General features: G+C 44.4%; 2 protein-coding genes across 2 annotated transcripts in view; one reads left to right on the top strand and one right to left on the bottom strand.

The window, feature by feature from the left end:
- Positions 1–12,398, top strand: part of LOC308592899 (tigger transposable element-derived protein 1-like) — a 57,790-nt gene extending 45,392 nt beyond the window's left edge. The window contains exons 2-5 of the mRNA XM_081204935.1: positions 9,110–9,992; positions 10,068–10,354; positions 10,529–10,976; positions 11,107–12,398. Coding sequence (XP_081061061.1) covers positions 11,149–12,255 — 1,107 coding nt within the window. The 5' untranslated portion in view covers positions 9,110–9,992; positions 10,068–10,354; positions 10,529–10,976; positions 11,107–11,148 and the 3' untranslated portion in view covers positions 12,256–12,398. The remainder of the gene's footprint in view (positions 1–9,109; positions 9,993–10,067; positions 10,355–10,528; positions 10,977–11,106) is intronic.
- Positions 804–18,850, bottom strand: SNRNP48 (small nuclear ribonucleoprotein U11/U12 subunit 48). The gene is made up of 10 exons (XM_081204958.1): positions 18,717–18,850; positions 17,355–17,499; positions 14,786–14,899; positions 13,517–13,577; positions 12,656–12,721; positions 8,251–8,439; positions 7,145–7,266; positions 6,327–6,439; positions 3,761–3,925; positions 804–1,070 (listed from the first exon to the last, which is right to left on the bottom strand). The coding sequence occupies exons 1-10, from the start codon at positions 18,794–18,796 to the stop codon at positions 1,031–1,033; spliced, it is 1,095 nt and encodes a 364-aa protein (XP_081061084.1). The 5' UTR covers positions 18,797–18,850; the 3' UTR covers positions 804–1,030.
- Positions 18,851–21,736: the final 2,886 nt, after the last annotated feature.

Raw genomic sequence — 21,736 nt, forward strand, 5'->3', positions numbered from 1 at the left:
CGCCTTTAGCTCATGACCTTTGCCACTACATTTTATATCTGCAGAACAATAAAAGGAATTGAAGGTGTTGGTGCTAATTTCTACTATTAACACCATTCTGTCTACAACCATACGTGAAATAAGTAAAATAACCAAGCAAGTATTAGAAATCACCCCAGAATTGGCCTTACTAAACATCTTCCAAGACAATAATGCCCACTTACACCACAAAGAACTCACAACCCACCTACTTTCAGCAGCCAGAAACATCATAACCAGACACTGGAGAGACCTGTCAGGAGTAAGCATGGACCAATGGTACCAAATAATATGGGAAACAGCTTACTAGAAAAAATAACCAATAAACTGAAACTGACATGGGGACAAATAGAAGAAGACGCCTTCACCCCGGTATGGCTCCCCTTTATCACATACACAGCCCAACAAGACAATGACAAAAATCCACCAACAGCATACAAATCAATATGGCTAACTTGATCCAAAACACCCACCCACCTCACTCACACACGAAAACAAAGACCACCACAGCCAACCACAAATGAACAACCACACCCTAGGTCAACCCCAACCTCTCTCACCACCAAAGGAACACAAGTGAACAGCAAAGAACCTGCACAAGCAATGCTGACACAAAACCCCACATATATTAAGTAAAATAGAAACATCACCACCCGACCCCACTCATCTTTCCCTCCCTCCACCTCTTCCCCCCTTTTCTTCCTAATGTTTCAACAAATGAAACTGATGTGTAAAAATGTTGCATGGGGGGGGGGGAATACGAGAGAGAGAGACATTGCACACACTTTTGTAAATCAAGAAAATCTTTAATAAAAGAAATAAAAATAAAATAAAAACCATTCTGTCTGACCAAACAGTGACCTTTGCATCTCGCTCCCATTACTCCTCAGTAAAGGAAGCTAAACTGGAAAAGGGAATTTTTGCACAGCATTTATTAATGGATGAAACAATTGACAGAGCACAGCTTGACTTCTATAATTGGCATTGCCGACAGACTTTTACTACACGGGTTTCATTTTTTCCTCTTGTGACTGCGATGCTTGCCTTCATGTCTGAAAGAAAACGAAAAACATCATTATGTAAGTCTTTAGCACTCCCGATACAAAGCGACCCAAATCCCCCAGAAATCTACCCTTATTTTCCATGAAGACTGTGGCTCAACCCCCATTGAGATGAAGCTGAGATACACAGCACTGCCTCCACTTCCATTCCTTGTTACTCTTGCATCACACAAACTCCACCCAACAACTGTAAACATTCTGTTAGTAAGATATTTTAGGTATGGGTATTCCCTTTTTGGCTATTCTTAGGCCAAGCTACATATCACACAGAAAATCCATTTTAACCCAATTGCAACTGCAGGAATTTGAACTTGCTTTCGGCTGCATGGAGGTAAGTTTTAAACTCTTTGACACCTATGCCATTTAGAAAATCGCTCCCAATTCCTACACAAATTGCTGTTTGCACCTTAGAGAGAGAGAATATGGTATTTTTCTCCAATAGGGCAAACTTGCTTTGAATTATTTTTAATGTTGTTTTTCTTGTTGCAACCTGCCCTGGAACCTTGGGATGAAGGTCAGGTAATAAATACATTAACAACAACAACTTACGGCTGGAGCATGGTGTACGAAATTTTGAGACACACACACGAGATAGGTACATGTATTTGAAAGGTAAAGGTAAAGGGACCCCTGACTATTAGGTCCAGTCGTGGCCGACTCTGGGGTTGCGGCGCTCATCTCGCTTTACTGGCCAAGGGAGCCGGCATACAGCTTCTGGGTCATGTGGCCAGCAGGACTAAGCCGCTTCTGGCAAACCAGAGCAGCGCACGGAAACGCCGTTTACCTTCCCGCCGGAGCGGTACCTATTTATCTACTTGCACTTTGACGTGCTTTTGAACTGCTAGATGGGCAGGAGCAGGGACTGAGCAACGGGAGCTCACCCCCTCGCGGGGATTCAAACCGCCGACCTTCTGATCGGCAAGTCCTAGGCTCTGTGGTTTAACCCACAGCGCCACCCGCGTCCCTTGCACGTATTTAGGATAGTGCAATAAAGTGCATAACATGTGCCTTAGCCCTTGAAGAGCTGTGCAGATGTTACAGACAAGTCTAGGAGGGGTAAAATAAAGAGTATCTGAACGAACAAAACACCAGCTGTCGGGTGAAACTGTTGGGTTATGTCTGAACTGGGGATTTAAGCAGTGCTTAAGCAATAGACAGTGTGACAGGTAACTCGCATCTTATGCTTATTTGACATATGCAATCTCAGCTTTGTGTGGGTGGAATGAAGGAAGGAAGGAAGACTGGAGAAAATCCACTCTCCATTTATTTATTCTCCCTGCAATTGCAAACTTACCCAGCTTAGGGAAGACGGTGCAAGAGCTCTAACAGCGTCCCAGAGCCCGTGCATCTCCTTTCCCGAAATTGGGTAAGCAGATCTCTACCTTGCAAGGATTGGGGGGGCAGATCCAGGGGTTCTTGGCTTCATGAGTTTTTGCATTTACGTGTGGATCCCAGGAACCAAACCCTCATGTGAGATAATAACAATAATAATAATATTTTTTTATTTATACCCTGCCCTTCCCGGTTCAAAAACCAGGCTCAGGGCGGCTAACAACAAATTTAAAACACTGCCGAATTAGATGGTTTATCAGAAGAAAAAAAGAATAAATCAAAACAGGAATTTGTTTCTAAATGGGAGGTTTTCAAAGAATATCTGAAAAATAAATATAGTAGTTTAAATTCTGTTGCAGCATTCGAGGAACTTCAGTGATAGTTGCTAGGTAGATAGAAGAAATTAGATTTATTGAGAATAAGTTTAATTATGAAAAAAAATGTGTATTGGCAATACGTAATATGAATTTGAAATATGGAATAGACAGGAAGTTGGGTCTTTAGTGTTAAGACCAATAGATGTTTTATTGTTTGCCAAGAAAATTATGTGTCTATGGTTATTTTTGTAACTTGTGTGTAATTTGGTATTTGTGTTTTTGTGTGTTTTTTTCTTGTTGTATAAATAAATAAATAAATACTAAAAAAAACCCAACAAATTTAAAACACTTAATTATAAAAGCAGCATAAAATGCAGTATAAAAACATGAATAACAATAAAATTCAAAGTTCAGAAATCAATTAGATAATCCCCAGGGTTAGCTGGCTGAATTAGTCCTACTTGGGCCAGCGAGGAGGCCAGGGGAGAATTAGCTGTGGGGTCTCAGAGCGGGTGATCTTCATAAAAGGGGAGGGAAGAGAAGGGAAATAAAAGATCAGGCTGAATTCAAATTAAAGGCCAGGCGGAATAGCTGTGTCTTACAGGCCCTGCGGAAGGAGGTGAAATCCTGTAGGGCCCTGGTCTTCTGGGACAGAGCATTCCACCAGGTCGGAGCCATCACTGAGAAGGCCCTGGCACTGGGGGAGGATAGTCTGACTTCCTTAGGGCCCGGGACCTCTAAACCAGTGTTCCCCAACCTTGGGCCTCCAGCTGTTTTTGGACTACAACTCCCATCATCCCTCGCTAGCAAGACCAGTGGTCAAGGGTGATGGGAATTGTAGTCCAAAAACAGCTGGAGGCCCAAGGTTGGGGAACACTGCTCTAAACTATGATTATTCATGGACCTTAAGGTCCTCCGCGGGTTGCATGTATTTGCAAGCCACTCTGTGGCACGTTCAGCTGAACCTTGATATAATGTTTGATGAACACGGTGCCAATCACTGGAAGTCAAGAGACCAAGGGAAGTACTCGCCTCGCTTTTTTCCTTCGGGACTCCTTGCCTCTCTCTCTTCCCCGACTCCTTTTCCGTTTGCCCGGACTTCGGCTGGAATTCCTCTTATGTCGAGAAGAATCAGCATCCTTTGAACTGCCACTAGACTGTCTTGAGTCAGCCGAGGTAGACCTTCGCTCTTCTTTTCTAATAAAGAGCGCGGGTGCATAATTGCTTTATTAGAGTACAGATCATTTAATTTAGGGGAAATAAACTGCTATGTCTGTTTTTGTATGGTCAGCAAGTCAGTAATTAATAATCTGGAAAAGATGCTGACTTGGTTAACAATCACGTTTGCAAAATACTGCAGCTTTGTCTTCCTCTGAAAAATTGCAAAACACCTCCTTACAACGGGAGAGAGATTTCCCCCTAGCACAACATATGAGCCCCAAACCATTTTCACCAAATCACAATGGGGGATTTAGTGGGAAGAGGAGGAGAACATTTTTGCTGCACAATCTTGTGTTTGCCACTCGCTGTGGAAGAGAGGAAAGTTGTAAGTAAGATTGTACAAGGCAGCCCTAGAGAATTTAGCATTTAAGGAGAAATGGGGGAGAAATCAGCTAAGGGATTCATGAAACAGTGGGGCATTAGTGCACAAAGAAGGGGCAGCACAGCTGATTTCTGGAAGACTCCTAAAAGACCCTGAACTCCTAGAGATAGAATATCAGAATTGTAGAGTTGGAAGGGACACCGAGGGTCAACTTGCGCAGGCGTCAGCAACCTAAGGCCCATGGGCCACAAGGGCCTATGGGGGTCGTTTATGTTGGGATTTCAGTTCCCACAAGCTGCCAGGAAGTAGCAAGAGCAGCAAGGTTGTTGACATCAGGTGATGTCTCTCAGCGTGAGAAAGGAAGTCTGAGCCAGTTCTCAGACAGTCCTGAGTGTAACTGGGGTGGAGTTTCAGTGAGTCCTTCCGCTTCTGGATTGAAGCAGTGTTGAGTCACAGACTCTGATGCTGGACTGCTCAGAGAGCGCAGACATGTGTGTTTGTGTGTACAGTGGTGCCCCGCAGGACGAATGCCTCGCAAGACGGAAAACTCGCTAGACGAAAGAGTTTTCCGTTTTGGAGGTGCTTCGCAAAACGAATTTCCTATGGGCTTGCTTCGCAAGACGACAATGTCTTGCGAGTTCCTGCTGGGTTCCCCCCCCCCTTTTTCTAAGCCGCTAAGCCGCTTATCAGCTGATCCGATCAGCAGATAAGCCGTTAATAGCGCTAATCCGTTAATCCTTCAATGGGCTTGCTTCGCAAGACGAAAAAACCGCTAGATGAAGAGAATCACAGAACGGATTCTTTTCGTCTTGCGAGGCACCACTGTACAGTCGAATAAAGTAGCTGGAGACTACAGACTGCCTCTTTCTTCTGTGATGGATCGCCAGGAGAAAGTGAGTGTGCTTCTCTCAAAAGGGAGAAGTCACTTATTAATGGCCTCTCTGGACTGAGAAGGATTCCTGGGTTCCAGCCAGAGAACGACCTCCGGATAAATGCCCTGGTGGATCTGGGAGCTGGCAAGCCTCCTGGGCGGGCATTTTTCCAACAGTTTAACTGGCCCCTGGACCCCCGCCGCCCGATGGGGGTGGGTTGGCTCCCGTGCACCGCACTAAACCGGTGCGGAGCAGAGCAGGGACCGCCTTCCGTGACGCTGGGCTGGCCAGCTTCCCATTGGCTGCAGGAAGCTCCTGCAGCCAATGGGAAGCTGCACACGCCTCCTCCGTGCTGAAAGGAGTGTTTGTGCATGTGTGTGTGCGCGCAGTCCAGCCCAAGCCACAAAAACCTTGCCAACCCCTGATCTTGCACAACCCCCAGCAATGCAGGAATTACAGCTAAAGTATTCCTGAGGGATGGCCACCCAACCTCTGTTTAAAAAGCTCTGAGGGAAAGTGTTCCACCTTCTGAGTGCTAGAATTCCTGCTCCATGACTGCAGTCATGGGATTTTTGTCTATCACATGACAGTATATGTTTTGACTCCACAGAGTGGGAAGTGACGGAGACAGGATGTTTGTGTTCCTGTGTTCCGTCAAGTGGGACTATTGTCCTTTGTTCTTTCTCTCTTTGCTGTCTGATGCTAGAGAGAGAGGGAGCCATGTTGCAGTGCTCCGTGTGTGTTTATATGTAAATAAAGTAGATTAGCCAAAATGCTGAGTTGCCGAGGTCTGTTACGCAAGGTGCGCAAACTCAGCGGATCCCTAAGTGTGCCGGTGTCGGTTGGCATCGGTCGCTGTGATGTTCGGGCTGAAGAAAGCTTTGGAAGCTGCCGAATGATCGACCAGGAGGGAGGGAACACGCCAGTCGGGCATGTGTCTCTGCCAGAGTCCTACTCGAGTGTAGGCTGAGCTCCTGACACTGAGGGGGTCAAACAGCTCTTAGTGTCAGAAAGTTCTTTTTCAGGTTAATTGGAATCTCCTTCCGTGTAATTTGACTCCCTTCCAGCTCATACAATTCCTGTATTCCAGAGTTGACCTGGCAAAGCTGCAATCCTAAGACCATTTGCATCAGTTCACAAGGTTCAAGTGTCCCCGCGAGTGTTTTGTAGCGACGGTTCTTACCTCCCGGCAGACTTAGAGGAGTTTTCGTCTTCGCAAGATTCTGCGTTCCTGTTCTCCTCCTGCCAGTGAGCGGCAAGCTCCTCCATGTGCACGCCAATCACATCCCTGATCACCTGGGCAGGGACCACAGACAGGAGTGGAAATCAGGCAAACAGTGAAATCTCAGCTGGGCAGGAGAGCTTGCCAAACAGTAAGGTGATCGGACGCTTCCTTAAAATGCACATTTATAAGGCAGCTCAGCCTAAAATATTGGGTATACTAGAAATCATAAACCACTTGAGTTTAATAAATAAAGAATTATTTTTTATACCCCGCCCATCTGGCTGAGCTTCCCCAGCCACTGTGGGCGGCTTCCAACCAAATATTAAAATACAGTAATACATCAAACATTCAAAATAAAAAAATTCCTTCCTGTAGCACCTTAAAGACCAACTAAGTTAGTTCTTGGTATAAGCTTTCGTGTGCATGCACACTTCTTCAGATACACATGCACACGAAAGCTTATACCAAGAACTAACTTAGTTGGTCTTTAAGGTGCTACAGGAAGGAATTTTTTTATTTTGACTATGGCAGACCAACACGGCTACCTATCTGTAACATCAAACATTAAAAGCTTCCCAAAACAGGGCTGCCTTCAAATGTCTTCTAAAAGTTTAGTAGTTGTTGTTCTCTTTGACATCTGGTGGGAGGGCGTTCCACAGGGCGGGCGCCACCACCGAGAAGGCCTTCTGCCTGGTTCCCTGTAACTTGGATGTTTTGTGCCAACGGAGAAGTGTTTTGATTCCTGGAAGGATACCCACCGTCTCCCCGGAACTCACCTCTGTGTAGGATTTCTTGGTAATGTGGACATTCTTCGCTCTGTAGGACTGACGCCGTCTTTTATAATCCCGCATCTCTGCGAGAATTTCAAGGTGGGATTTTGGACCTTTCTGACTGTCATCTGAAGTCAAAAGAAGAAGAGGTTATTTTATTGCATTAGGAACATCAGCTTTAATTCACAGATGGTGTACAATATCTGTGGAGGTAACGCTCCGATTTGCAAAGGCAAGCCTCGCACCAGACATGCAACAGTATGTCAAGGAGTGTTGCACCGGCTTTCCCTGACCTTTTGCCTTCTTGGCTAGAAAACAGGGTTTTCCCCCTGACCTTTTGTCCTCTCACAATTTTTTTTTTCTAATTTTTTTTTATTGATTTTCCACATTTGTGACAAATGTAACATATAATACACACAAAAGAAAGCACATTACAATACTAAATGAAAATAAAAATAAAAATAAAAACACTTATTACTCCTAGAACCCATTTTAACTTTCATTGTTATCTGACTTCCTCAAATCCCCTCTAACTGAATTTCATTCTATCACCTTGTAACAGTTTTCCAAAATCCCCCTTCTAATAAAATTAACTCCTTCAATTTACTATCTTCTTCTCTTTTCAATTTGTTTGTTAGACATTGGCTGGAGCATGACGGGGGACGCAGACGTAATCGAGTACTGGGAACATCTCAGGGAACCACCTGCTAACACGTGTATTTGCTAATGCTGGAAATGTGCTTAGATGGAAATACATTAAGTTCAGGGCGGTTTCACTACTGTTTCCAATTTTTGACTTCTGCTAATAAAAGGAGCCGCGGCAGAGCTAGCTGGCAGCTTGCTTGGAGAATGCTTGCCAGCTTGCTTGCTCACGCACAGCTCACCTGCATCCAACCTCCTGTCGTCTCCGTTATTCCTACAAATATCACTGGGGGAAATGGAAGAAAATACAACTTCAAAAAGACCGAGATAAGGCAAACGACTCGACTGTAGGTGGAGAGATCTAATTCAAGCAGGGGGACCCGCCTGAGCAAAAGTGTTCCAAATCCGACCCCACGCTTTGTGACTTTCAAATGTCACGCAGAGTACAGCTGTAACGGTTTCCCCCTTACCTTGGTTGACTTTTGCTGCCAGGTCTACGAAGAGATCGCTGTCGTTTTCGGCCAGCTGGGATCTCGACCTCTGCTTCTTCGTTTCAGCGAGGACGTAATCGTAAATGGCCAGGCGGTCAGCTTGGGTGAGGTCGCAGACGTAGCGCTTGTGGTTCTGTGGGACTTCGACGGGCAGGAAGGAATAGGCACCTGGAGCATTCAAAACAGACACATGATCTAAAGCGGAGGGCTGTGAAGAACACACGGAACTCGTGACACAAGAATCAATGTACTGTACTATAAAATAAGACAGTACTGTAGATGATTAAAATTAAAATTAATTTTCTTACTTACTTGCTCTGATGACAGTCATTGTTTGGATGGGGGGCTTTTATCCATTTCCACAGTCACACAATCAATCAATCTGTAGCTGAACTGGGTTCCACACAGTCACAAAAACAAATCAACCAAAAAAGCTCCCAAAACAAAAACGCAAAATAAAGAGCGAAAATGAAAGCGCCAAACTTAACCCGTTCCGGAAGTCCGTTTGACTTCCGAAATGTTAAAAACGAAGGCGCAGCTTCAGATTGGTGCAGGAGCCCCAGAAATAATAGCTGACAGCCTCATCGGATGTTTGGCTTCCGGAAAACGTTTGGAAACCAAAACACTTACTTCTGGGTTTTTGACGTTTGGGAACCAAGGCGTTTGAGAACCAAGGTAGCACTGTATGTACATTTAGCAGAACTAATAATGCTGGGTGGTTCAGAGTCTGGCTCGCTTCCATAGATCAGGCTGCATGTCAGCCAAAAGGGAAGGCTTATATAAGGAATGACTGAGCCTCAAGAATATAAGCGTTTTCAGGGCATTCCAAGAAACGGAGATACAGTAGTGCCCCGCAAGACGAATGCCTCGCAAGACAAAAAACTCGCTAGACGAAAGGTTTTTTCGTCCGCGATTTGCCTCGCAAGACGAATTCCCCTATGGGCTTGCTTCGCAAAACGAAAACGTCTCGCGACTTTGTTTCCTTTGTGTAAAAACCGTTAAAACCAAGGGTGCTTAGCTTGAGCAGCTGCAGTTGCGACTTGGCTTCGAGGAGCAACTGTTAGCACGTGGTTTGGTAGCCTTTTCTCAGACTTTGCTCACTTTTGAAGATTTTCCAAAACTTTTCCAGAACTTTTCCAGAACTTCTCTTTCATCCATTTGGTAAGTTAAACTTTTATAACTTTTTTGGGGGGTTTTGGATTTTGGGTTGGGGTGTTTGGGATTCAAGGACTTGGTGTTGGGAAGGGGTTTGCGATAATCTGGGGGCTTGTGGGCCTTTTTTGGGAATTTTTATGATTTTCTGTGACCACTGGGCCAGGTTGTTTTTTTTTTGAAAATTTTTCTGAGTTTGAATTTCTGAGTGCTGGCTGGCTGGGGGAACAGTGGGGGAGGTTTCTGCAGAAATCTGGGACCATTTGGGTTTTTTTTGGAATTTTTATGATTTTCTGTGACCACTAGGCAAGGTTGTTTATTTTCAATTTTTTTTCCTGAGTTTGAATTTCTGAGTGCTGGCTGGCTGGGGGAACAGTGGGGGAGGTTACTGCAGAAATCTGGGACCATTTGGGGTTTTTTTGGAATTTTTATGATTTTCTGTGACCACTAGGCAAGGTTGTTTATTTTCAAATTTTTTTTCTGAGTTTGAATTTCTGAGTGCTGGCTGGCTGGGGGAACAGTGGGGGAGGTTACTGCAGAAATCTGGGGGCTTGTGGGGGTTTTTTGGAGTTTTTATGATTTTCTGTGACCACTAGGCATGGTTGTTTATTTTTGAAAAAATTTTCTGAGTTTGAATTTCTGAGTGCTGGCCATGTTGTTATTTTTTGAATTTTTTTTTTGTCTGGGTGGGGAAGCAGTTGGGGAGGGGTTTGCAGCAGTAGGGGAGGGGCTGGGGGAGCAGTTGGGGAGGGGTTTGCAATTTCTGTGTTGTGGGTGGGTTGGTGCGTGTCTGTGGGAGCAGTTGAGGTTTTTGAAGACATTGGTGATTTTTGAAGCTTTTCCTAAACTTATTTTGCAGCCATTTGAGGTTCCTGAGGACTTCGGTGGTTGATTGCTGAAGCTTTTCCAGAACTTCTCTTTCATCCATTTGGTAAGCTAAACTTTTAAAACTTTTTTGGGGGTTTTTGGATTTTGGATTTGGGGTTGGGGTGCTTGGGATTCAAGGCCTTGGTTCTGGGTTTTAATTTCTGTGTGGTGGGTGGCTGGGTGCTTTTGTATTTTTTGGGTTTGAAGCACATCACTGATTTTTTTTTCTGTTTCTGAGTTTACGAAGGTAGGACCTGTGCTGCCATGGGACCCAAGAAGACTGCTGCTGCGGTGGCCGGCGAGAGGAAGAAGGAGAAGGTGACGCTGGAAATGAAGAAGGAGATCATCCGGAAGCACGACGGCAGAATGCGTGTGACGGACATCGCCAGGGAGTACGGCAGGAACCCATCGACCATCGGGACCATCCTGAAGATGAGGGAGAAGATCCTGGCGACTGATGCAGCCAAGGGAGTCACCAGGATCGTGAAGAACCGCCCAGCTGTCCTAGAGGAGGTCGAGAAGTTGCTGCTCATCTGGATAGAAGAGAAGCAGCGTGCAGGGGACACAGTGTCTGAGGCCGTCATTTGTGAGAAGGCCAAGGCCTTGCACGCTGACCTCATCCGGGAACAGCCAGGAACCTCAGCCGAGCCAGAAGTCTTCAAGGCTAGCAGAGGTTGGTTTGACCGGTTCAAGACAAGATCTGGCATCCACAGCGTGATCAGGCATGGAGAGGCTGCCAGTTCTGATGTTCCTGCGGCTGAAGAGTTTGCAGCGGAGTTCCTGGAGCTTGTGAAGACGAAGGGCTACGTTCCGCAGCAGGTCTTCAACTGCGACGAGACCGGGCTGTTTTGGAAGAGGATGCCCAAAAGGACTTTCATCACTCAGGAGGAGTCCAAGTTGCCTGGCCACAAGCCCATGAAGGACCGTCTGACCCTGCTCTTCTGTGCCAACGCAAGCGGCGACCTGAAGATCAAGCCCCTGCTGGTGTACCACTCGGAGAACCCACGGGCCTTCAAGAGACACAAGATCGACAAGGAGCAGCTGAGTGTCATGTGGCGATCCAACAGCAAGGCTTGGGTCACACGTGTGCTGTTTGTGGACTGGGTCAATCTTGCTTTTGGCCCTGCTGTCAAGCAGTACCTGCTGGACAACGACCTGCCGCTGAAGGCTTTGCTTCTGATGGACAATGCTCCTGCTCATCCTAGAGGCCTTGAGGTGGACTTGTTGGAGGAGTTCAGCTTCATCAACATCATGTTCCTGCCTCCTAACACCACGCCACTGCTCCAGCCGATGGATCAGCAGGTCATCGCCAATTTCAAAAAACTCTACACCAAGGAGCTTTTCAGGCGATGCTTCGAGGTGACTGACTGCACCACCATCACCCTGCGGGAATTCTGGAAGGACCACTTCGACATCGTCACCTGCTTGAAGATGATCACCACGGCCTGGAACGGGATCAGCCAGAGAAATTTGAATTGCGCTTGGCGCAGCCTGTGGCCGGACTGTGTGGCACCAAGTGACTCTGATGCACCAGAGTCAACAGTGGTGCAGGACATTGTTGCCTTGGGGAGGACCATGGGCCTGGAGGTCACGGAGGAGGACGTCTGCGAGCTGGTGGAGGGGCACGACGACGAGCTGACCACCGTGGAGCTGGTCGAACTGCAGGCAGAGGCTGCGCAGGAGCAGGCCTCACTGGAAGAGGAGGAAGCAGCTGAGGAACGTCTGTCCTCCGAAAGACTGAGGGACATTTGCCAGAGGTGGAAGGAGGTGCAGACTTTTGCAGATCTACACCACCATGAGAAGCACGTGGCACATGACGCTGGGAACTTTTATGATACGAGGGTCATGTCATCTTTCAGGGAGCTGCTGAAAAGGCGGATAAAGCAGCAGACTATGGACAGGTTCTTGACCAAGAAGCAAAGAGTGGAAGAGGAGCCTTCTTCGAGTGGTCCCCCAGAGTCTTAGAAAATGTACTGTACACTTTGTTGATTTTTAAATGTTTTTCTGTCATGTTTATAAAGTTAATTTATTTTCCCTTCAATTTTTGAACTGCTCTTTACAGTATGTGTGACTTTAAAGAGCAGTTAATAAACTGTTGTTGTACCAAATTTGGCTTTGTTTCGACTTTTTTTGACCATAGGAACGCATTAATTGATTTTCAATGCATTCCTATGGGATTTCGTGCTTCGCAAGACGAAAAATTCGCTAGACGACAAAAATTGCGGAACGAATTAATTTCGTCTTGCGGGGCACCACTGTAAAATGGGAAAGCCAGAAATCGCTGTATAAAAACATTCTCCTGCATACAAGCAGACAAGACCCAATAGGAACCAAGGATGAGTGTCACTTCCAAATCCCTACTTACCTGAACCATAACTTCCACTCTCTTTAGCAATGGCTTGTTTAATGATGTCAAATTGCAGATTCTTGTCTGCAGCAAAATAAAGGAGGACATATAAGAATGCTAACTATATTTAGGACACTTGGAAGTCTAAAGACAGACGATTCAATCTGCAATACCCAATATACATTAAGCAGCACCTGACATGGTTTTAAAAGCCATTCACATTCTGAGATCAGAAATTTTAATTATGCAGCATATAAAAAAAGATTTTCTAGACCTGTTTCCCTATGGATATTTTTAATATTCTTTAATATTTAATATACATTTTAATGTATTTTTAATCTTTGTTGGAAGCCGCTCAGAGTGGCTGGGGAAACCCAGCCAGATGGGCGGGGTATAAATTAATTATTATTATTATTATTATTATTATTATTATTATTATTATTATTATTATTATTCTAGGCTCCTTGGACTAAATGATCACGAAATCAGTGAACAACATAGCACCCAAAATTCAGATAAGCTATTTGTCTTATTTATAAAAATAGCTGTTTTTATAAATGTGACTCCTACCCACAGAGGTCATTTGGGCTTCTAAGGACACAGATGTATCCAGGAGAACCACCAAGCTATGTACCTGCCCTTTCAGGGGGAGCGCAACCTATGCAGAACAAGGAAATAGGCCTATCTTTCAAGCACAGAGACCACCTACTCACAGAGCCTCAATTTCCCCAGGATTCAAACTCAGTTTATTGGCCCTCCTTCAGTCCACAGCTGTACTGACACACTGGCCCAGAGCTTGATTATTCTGCTAACATACAATAAGAACCATGTCGGCTGTGCAATATTTTACTTTATATTCACTGCCACATTCGCACTCACCCATCTGCACGTGAGGGATCTTTGCTTTCTCTAAGAAAAAAGCAGAATCGTACATTTCAGCCTGCAAGACAAAAGGCAAATAAAAGATGAAGCCGTTCCGTAATCAATGATTGTCACCAGTGGATATTCTCTCAGCTACAGAAGTGGAACAGAACTCAACACTCTCCCCAATGTGGCTAATCCAGTCCTCCTCATTTGTATGTAGCATTCCCAAAGCAAGGAAGGATTGGACTCTGATTAACAGAATACACAGGAGGCTTGACCAGCAAAACTCTGGGAGGAGTGTGTATAATAATAATTCCTCTTCACCCCTCGGCCCAGGTCGTTTTATTCACAAAAGAACTTTTTACACAGTGTTTGTAAGAACCAATCAGATTTCCTCTGAGCATTTCAAAAAAACCCCACGTGGGACAAAGTTAAAGTTAAAACTACAAAGAAACTATTTCCTACTTGAGCATGCATAGTAGTCCAGAGTAAATAAAATAGGAATAAAAGGAGGAATGCATTCAGCAAAACCCCGGAGGTCATAAACAGGAGAGACAGGATGGGTAGTATTTACCATCTCCTTATGAACTCTCTTCCTGGCCCTTAAGATCTATCTAAAGATTAAACTACATCAAAGAACCTACTATCTTTATGTACTGAGGATGCCTGATGAAGCAACTGGCCTGTGTTTCAGAATGCTTATACATGCCTGTCAGGTGTAGAGAAAGCAAATGGCAGAGGTGGAGAGGCCTGTGGGATTCGATCAGAAATTATTGTCAATGAATCAAACCCAGTTGACACAATGCAAAATCACCTCCTAAATCCGAATGCTTGTGCTGATTTGAAAGTTCTTGGCTCTAGTAGAAACATTAGTACATTAATAAATACTAACACATTACTTAAACTATGCCATTTATTATGCTGAACCTAAGTTGCACATTTCCCCCCCCCCATGCGTTTTTCTTCCTCTGCTTTGCAAAGAGACCTTCAGTTCAATGTTTGAAGAAAGCAGGTTCCTCAAGAAACGAGACCAAAATAAAGGCAGAGTTTGTATAACGTTCAGATTTAGTTCCAAACTGAGCTTGAATTTTAATCCTCATCTCATGCGAGTTTTTAAAAACTCGGTTTTCTTTCATCCTATTCTGAAGAACACACCCTGGGCGCCAACTTCCAAAGTTTGAAAAATAGGAAGCGACTATTGTTTTTGAGAAAAACTAAGGCGTTTCTCTCCCATTCCAGAATATGAAGAATCCCCACAAAAAGGAGACTAGCAAAGAGTATTACCTCCTCCTCTTTGGAATAATCCAGTTTTCTCAGTCTACAGGACACCATGTGCTTCTCCAGGGAAGATTTGGGCATTTGGTGGTTAGGATCATACGGGCAAGAAACTCGCTCACACTGGGGGGAAACAAAACATTTTATGCATGAAACAGAGTGGCAAGACTCCTTCAGGAAAGCAGACAAATTTCATAGCAGAACAGGAATTCAAAAAACCTTTCCCTATCTATCTCTTCTCTCAATATTAAAACTATCAGACAATTTAATGTCACCAATTAGCTTCAAGATAGCAACCCAAGAGCCTCTGGTAAAATAAAAACCCTCAGATCTGGAGCTGTGAGAAAACTAAAAAAATATACCTGGGGATGTGTCCACGATGATTTAAAAAAGATGTTTAAATTATCCATTGAAAAGAAGCCAGAAGCGTATCTGCTAGGGATTTTAGGAAAGGACATCCCACAAGATAAAAAAAAAGTTATTTTTATATGCCACAGCAGCAGCCAGATTAGTATTTACTAGAATTTGGAAAGGAGACAGTATCGCCACAAAAGAAGACTGGATAAACAAGCGATGTGAATTCATAGACCTGGCTAAATTAACAGCGGCCATAAGACACCAGGCAAATCAGAAACTCAGGTTGGAATGGCAATGTTTTGAGGACTATGTGAAAAAACACTGTTCTAGGGGTAATATATTGATATGCATAGACTAAGTATGTAAAGTTGATTTTAAGAGACAATTGAAAAATCAATTTTGGATTGGAATGAATAATATGTATGGGACGCAATGATAATAAGATTCTAATATATAAAGAAAGTCGAATTGAGGTGGAGGGAAGTCATACAGCTGTAACCTTAAGTTTATTTCTTTGTATTATCTCATGTCATAGCAAGTTTCTAGAGACTACATTATGAGTCTTTGGAAATTGTATTTCTAAAGGAACTTTTGTTTGCATTACTAAGTTTGTTATGAATTTTAAGTTGGAGTTTAATAATTATTTCACTATTAATATACTTCTTCTAAGTTGTATTTCACTATTAGTATACTTTTTCTTAATTGTATTTCAGTTCAACAATCACTTTGATGAAATACATAATTTGTTGTGTGCAAATGGCTTTAGATACCTATCAGGCCCACAAATCACCATATAGCATATATTCAACACAAAAAACAGCAACAATTTGTTGTTGGCAAAGGACAGCTGGACACAGAAAGGGCCCCATTACCTTCAGTAGCACAGGGCTTCATCAAAGCTCAATTCGGCCTTGATGACAAACTCTCCATGTGTCTGCTGGACTGCATAACCCAGAGGTCGGCAACCTAAGGCCCATGGGCCGGATGTGACCCAAGAGGGTCGCTTAACCGGCCCATGAGCCAACCCTGAACCGAGCCACCTGCTCGGCGAGTCCCCATGAGCTATGCTAAACCGGCACAGTGCGGCCCAGGCACTCTCTTCCACGGCTCTGGAAATTGCTTCTGCACATGCCCAGACGCCGGAAATCGCATCTGCACATGTCCACGGCACCGAAAACTGCTTCTGCGCATGCCCAGACACTGAAATTTCTTCTGCGCAGGTGCGATTTCCAGCATCTGGGCATGTGCAGAAGCGATTTCCAGTGCCACGGACATGCAGACGCGATTTCCAGCATTGCGCTGTGCTGGCACAGCCCACGGAGGATCGCCAAAGGAGTGATCTGGCCCATGCCGACCCCTGGCATAGCCTATCATCCATGACCACTGACTGGGGTGATGGGTTTTGGAATCCAAAAGTCTCTGGAGGGCCACAGGTTCCCCATCCCTACTGAGAAAGGGGAAATGAACGGGCATATGACCTGTTCTATGTGTGCTCTGCGTGGGGCTACCTTTGAAGGTGACGCAGAAACTACAACTAATCCAGAATGCGGCAGCTAGACTGGGGACTGGGAGCAACCACTGAGACCATATAACACCGATCTTGAAAGACCTACATTGGCTCCCAGTACATTTCTGAGCACAATTCAAAGTGTAGATGCTGACCTTTAAAGCCCTAAACAGCCTCAGTCCAGGATACCTGAAGGAGCGTCTCCACCCCCATCGTTCAGCCTGGACACTGAGGTCCAGCGCCGAGGGCCTTCTGGCAGTTCCCTCGCTGCAAGAAGTGAGGCTACAGGGAACCAGGCAGAGGGCCTTCTCGGTGGTGGCACCCGTCTCCTGCCAGATGTCAAGGAGCTTCAATCTTCCAATATACCTGAAGGAGCGTCTCCACCCCCATCATTCTGCCCGGACACTGAGGTCCAGCTCCAAGAGCCTTCTGGCGGTTCCCTCCCTACGAGAAGCCAAGTTACAGAGAACCAGGCAGAGGGCCTTCTCGGTGGTGGCACCCACCCTGTGGATGTCAAAGAAACAAACAACTATCTGACATATAGAAGACATCTGAAGGCAGCCCTGTTCAGGGAAGTTTTTAATGTGTGACATTTTAATGTATTTTTAATCTTTGTTGGAAGTCACCCAGAGTGGCTGGGGAGGCCCAGCCAGATAGGCAGGGTACAAATAATAAATTATTATTATTATTTATTCCACTCTGTTGTAATCTTACCGGGTCTCCAAGCCACACAGCGAAGGGAAGAAGCATCTTCTTCTCAGGGTTCTCTGTGCCAGCAGCCATGCTCCGTAGGGGCAATCCTGGCTCAACTTGCTCCAAACTCAGGTGACTTTGTGATGACGCAGTGCCATCCATGCTCCTGCCCAAAAAAAAGGTCCCATTTTTATCATTCAGTGGAGCTGAGCGAAGAGAGCAAAAGAGCAAAAACGGTTTAGGCCCAAGATATCGGAAGGACGTCTGGCTTCCATGGGTGTCCCAGCACGGTGAACAGCACAGCAAAAGATGGGAGAGTGGACATCTGACCGACTGTTAAATTAAAATAATAATAGCAATAATTACGATTTCCACCCACTCTTCATGCAAGGTCCCAGGGAAGGTTGCAAACAATTTAAAACATGTTACAAACCCTGCAGTTTTATAAGGGTATGTATTTAAAGTAGAAGAACAAAGGAGTAAATTAAATTAATTTGGAATATGCAGAATTCTTTTTTTTTTAATTAAGGAACTGTAGAAAGAGGGGGTAGTTTTGAAATGTTAAAATGACTGTAAAATTATTGAAAGGTATAAAATTTAAAATCATAAATAAAAAAATAAAAAATGTTACATTTTTTAAAAACAACAACCCCGCAATTACAAAAAAAAAAAAATACAACCACATATACAAAATCTAATAAAAAAAACAGCTTCTGGTGAAAAAAAGAGTTCACACCGTTGCTTATATTAGATTTGGATTTCCAATCTTTCTGTATTAGAAGCGTTTAGGGAAGCTTTTAATGTTTAACAGACGATTGTATTTTAATGTTTTGTTGGAAGCTGCCCAGCGTGGCTGAGAAAACCCAGCCAGATGGGCAGAGTATAAATAATAAATTCTTCTTCTTCTTCTTCAAGGATGGTTCCTGAAAAAAGACTGCCATTAAGAGGGCAGAATAGCTTGGCTGGAATGTGTCAATAATAATAATAATAATAATAATAATAATAATAATAATAATAATAATAATAATAATTTTATTATTTATACCCTGCCCATCTGGGGCTACGAGAGCCACTTTCAAATATCTCAAGGGCTGTGACATGGCAGAGGGAGCAAGCTTGTTTTCTCCTGCTCTGGAGGGCAGGACTCGAACCCAAGACTTCAAGCTTCCAGCCCAGGAATAACTCTCTGCTTGGCAGTGGCATGAAAATATGTTATATTTTCTATTTAGGCGGGGGACTCTCCTTCCTTGGGGGGTTTTAGGCAGAGCTTGGCTGGCCCCCTGCCATGGGGGCTTTAGCTGGGATCCCTGCATTGCAGGGGGCTGGACTAGAGGACCTTTGGGGGTCCCATTCCAGCCCTACCGTCTCTGATTCCCGACTCACCTGGAGGCTCCTCTGCCTGGCAGGAACAGGAAGCGGGCTGGGCTGACTGACCATGGAGTTCGGCGGGAGAGAACGGCCATCCGGATGTCCGGGGGCGGGACTTCCTGGCCGGGCGGAAGTAGGATCTGCAGCCAGGAGTCGCCATGGCTGGTGGTTCAGCTGTGCGGCTGCAGTGGACGGCCGGGCGCTGGTGCTGGGGACGTGGTGCTTTTATTACAAATATATCTCTGTTTCAAATGTAATATACATAAAGGATTGCTGCTGCTGCTGCTGCTGCTCGACAGAGAGGGCTCCTTTTTAAAATTTATTTTTTTATCTATGTCATTTTCAATTGTTATTGGGATTAACGTCTTTTTAGATTTTATGACATGTGGAAATTGTTTTCCATTTGGCTGTGTACCTTTTGATGTGTTTTATTTATTGTTTGTGACTTTTGTTATGTTGGTAATTATGTAAATCATAATTGTAATGTTGTGAGCCGCCTTGACCATTGTTTTAAATATGGAAAGGCGGCATACAAATAAAATTATATAATTTAGTGTGTGTATATATGTGCATCATGTATGAATACATGTATTAATGTTTAATTGCTTTTTTAATAAGGGTTTTTTTCTAATATGCTTAGATGCTCTTATTTTACACACACACACATACAGTGGTACCTCGGGTTAAGTACTGAATTCATTCCGGAGGTCTGTACTTAACCTGAAACTGTTCTTAACCTGAAGCACTACTTTAGCTAATGGGGTTTCCTGCTGCTGCCGCGCCGCCGGAACACGATTTCTGTTCTCATCCTGAAGCAAAGTTCTTAACGTGAAGCACTATTTCTGGGTTAGTGTGTAACCTGAAGCGTATGTAACCCGAGGTACCACTGTATATAGTGTGTGTATATGTGCATCATGTATTAATACAGTACATGTATTAATGTTTAATTGTTTTTTAATAAGGTTTTTTTCCTACCATGCTAGATGCTCTTATTTTATTCTTAAGCTGCTTTGAGTCTTTGTCAGGGGGAAAAGCGGGGTTTAAATAAATATAATAATAATAATATAGATGCATGTGTTTTTAGGGTTATATCCTTAAATGAATGGGGGGAAAGGTTTTTATTTGCATTCTTGATTATTGAGATTCCTACAGCTCTTCATACAACCATTGTAGTGTTGGGAAGGAAACCCCCCCCAAGGGTCAACGAGTCCCACCCCCTGCAGTGCAGGAATTGCAGCTGAATAAACCCTTAGATGGCCATCCAACCTCCTGTTTAAAAACCTTCAAGGAAGGAGAGTCCACCACCTTCTATTCTTCATCTAAACTAAGGGAAGAATGCAGCCGCTCCATACAGATCCCATACAGGACGTAGTAAACTGATTTAGATGGTATGTACTACTACACTGAGCACTTTTGAGTCTTGCTAAAAACAGGCATGAACACCTCAAAAAAAGGAAATCAACACATTTTTTGTTCAATGTCCATTAAATCCACTCAAGTCAACACCGTTTTTCTCCACCAGGTAGTCAAACTGCAAGACGCAGAAAAGATAAGAACTGGAACCAATAGTCCAAATCAGCAATTGGAGTGCTTATTTATTTATTTATAGCTTCTATATACCTTGCTCTTTAGCCGAAAGGGCTTCCAGAGTGTACAGTCGTTAAAACAAGGCAATCCCTGCCCACAGACTTACAATTTTATTTTTATTTTTAGAAAGACACATAAGGGAATGGGGACAGGGAGGGAGAGGGGTGAAACAAGCTCAAGCACCGATTCTTAAATAGTGACTTTGATCACGGCCACCTGGCACAGAGACAGCACAGGGGAAAGAGGCGCTTGATGGAGCTGGTCTTTGGCAAAGCTGGTGGATGAACCTTGTTTCACGCCTCTGCCACTAAGGCAGCCTGATGGAATGGCAGGAGAGGAGGAAATGGCTAACAATGATGTACTTTATGTGTCCCATAAACATTTTTTCATGGTAAACAGTATATGAAAAACATTTTTATGACCCTTTGCACGGAGAAGAAAGCCCTGCAACCCAGCCTGGCACTCAGACCTCCTTGCTCTTTATTGCCGGAATAAAAAGTGAAATGAAGAATCTCATATGGAACATTTATTGCAGTTGTTTGATAAGTAATATTTGCCCAGTGCTTACAGTGAGGCCTTACTTATATTTTGTTCTTTTAACAGTGACTATACTTATTTTATTTTTTTCTTGCACAAATCAGGTTGTGTTTGCTAAAAAACTATTTGCCTACTGTTTACTAGCAGTATGAATTAAGTTAACAGCGTTTTGTCAATCTGTAGCAATGCACCTTTTTGTAACTTTATAAAATAGGAAGAAAATGTGAAAAAATGTTTGCTACATGAATAAGAAATATTTATTAATGACATCCCACCTCACTGGGCAGTTTTATGGGTAGTTGCCCCCTTTGGGTATTCAAGAAATGTTTTATTTTTGTAATTTGGCAAACTTTGGGGTTCTCCCAAGCATAGTAGTAACTCTTCCTTGTTTCGCATTGGCCCTGTTTTGGCTAAATGGGGGCACTTGCTTGCTACTGGAGCAGTGAGGAGGAGTGCGGAATGAAGGGATTACAGTGACCAAGCCGCAATGTATGAAAAAGTGTTGCCTACTTCTGCCAAGGAGGTTGAAATTTCAGACATTAGTACGGGGGCATGAACACACGCAAAGAAGCCAACACTAAGGTCCCCAATTTTATGGAGTGACTGACTAGTCTGAGTTATGAATGCCATGAGTGTGGCACACACAAGGTTTTCTAAGTCAGTGTTTCCCAATCACTGTTCCGCGGCACACTAGTGTGCCGCGAGATGTTGCCTGGAGGGAGGCGGGCGAGTCGGGCGGCGAGAGGCGGGGCGGCGGCGGCGAGGAGAGGCAGCCCAGCGCGGGGCTCTCGCCGTCTGCCTGCCTGGCTGCCTGCGAGCTCGGCAGGCAGCGCCTCCGTCCGCAGCGCCCGCCTCGCGGCTCTCATTCCCTGCCCCTGCCAAAGCTCACCCAGCCAAGCCGCGCTCTCCTT

Source organism: Podarcis bocagei (assembly GCF_964188305.1).
Source record: "Podarcis bocagei genome assembly, chromosome: 8".
Lineage (NCBI taxonomy): Eukaryota > Metazoa > Chordata > Lepidosauria > Squamata > Lacertidae > Podarcis > Podarcis bocagei.

Bases quoted from the DNA above. Each gene is read 5' to 3' on its own strand.
- SNRNP48 (XM_081204958.1), bottom strand. From the start codon at position 18,796: ATGGCCGTTCTCTCCCGCCGAACTCCATGGTCAGTCAGCCCAGCCCGC. The intron at 12,722-13,516 runs GTGAGTGCGAAT...ATTTTGCTGCAG, and splicing joins GATCCCTCACGTGCAGATGG to ACAAGAATCTGCAATTTGAC. The intron at 1,071-3,760 runs GCGAGTACTTCC...GTTTTCTTTCAG, and splicing joins TCCCGAAGGAAAAAAGCGAG to ACATGAAGGCAAGCATCGCA.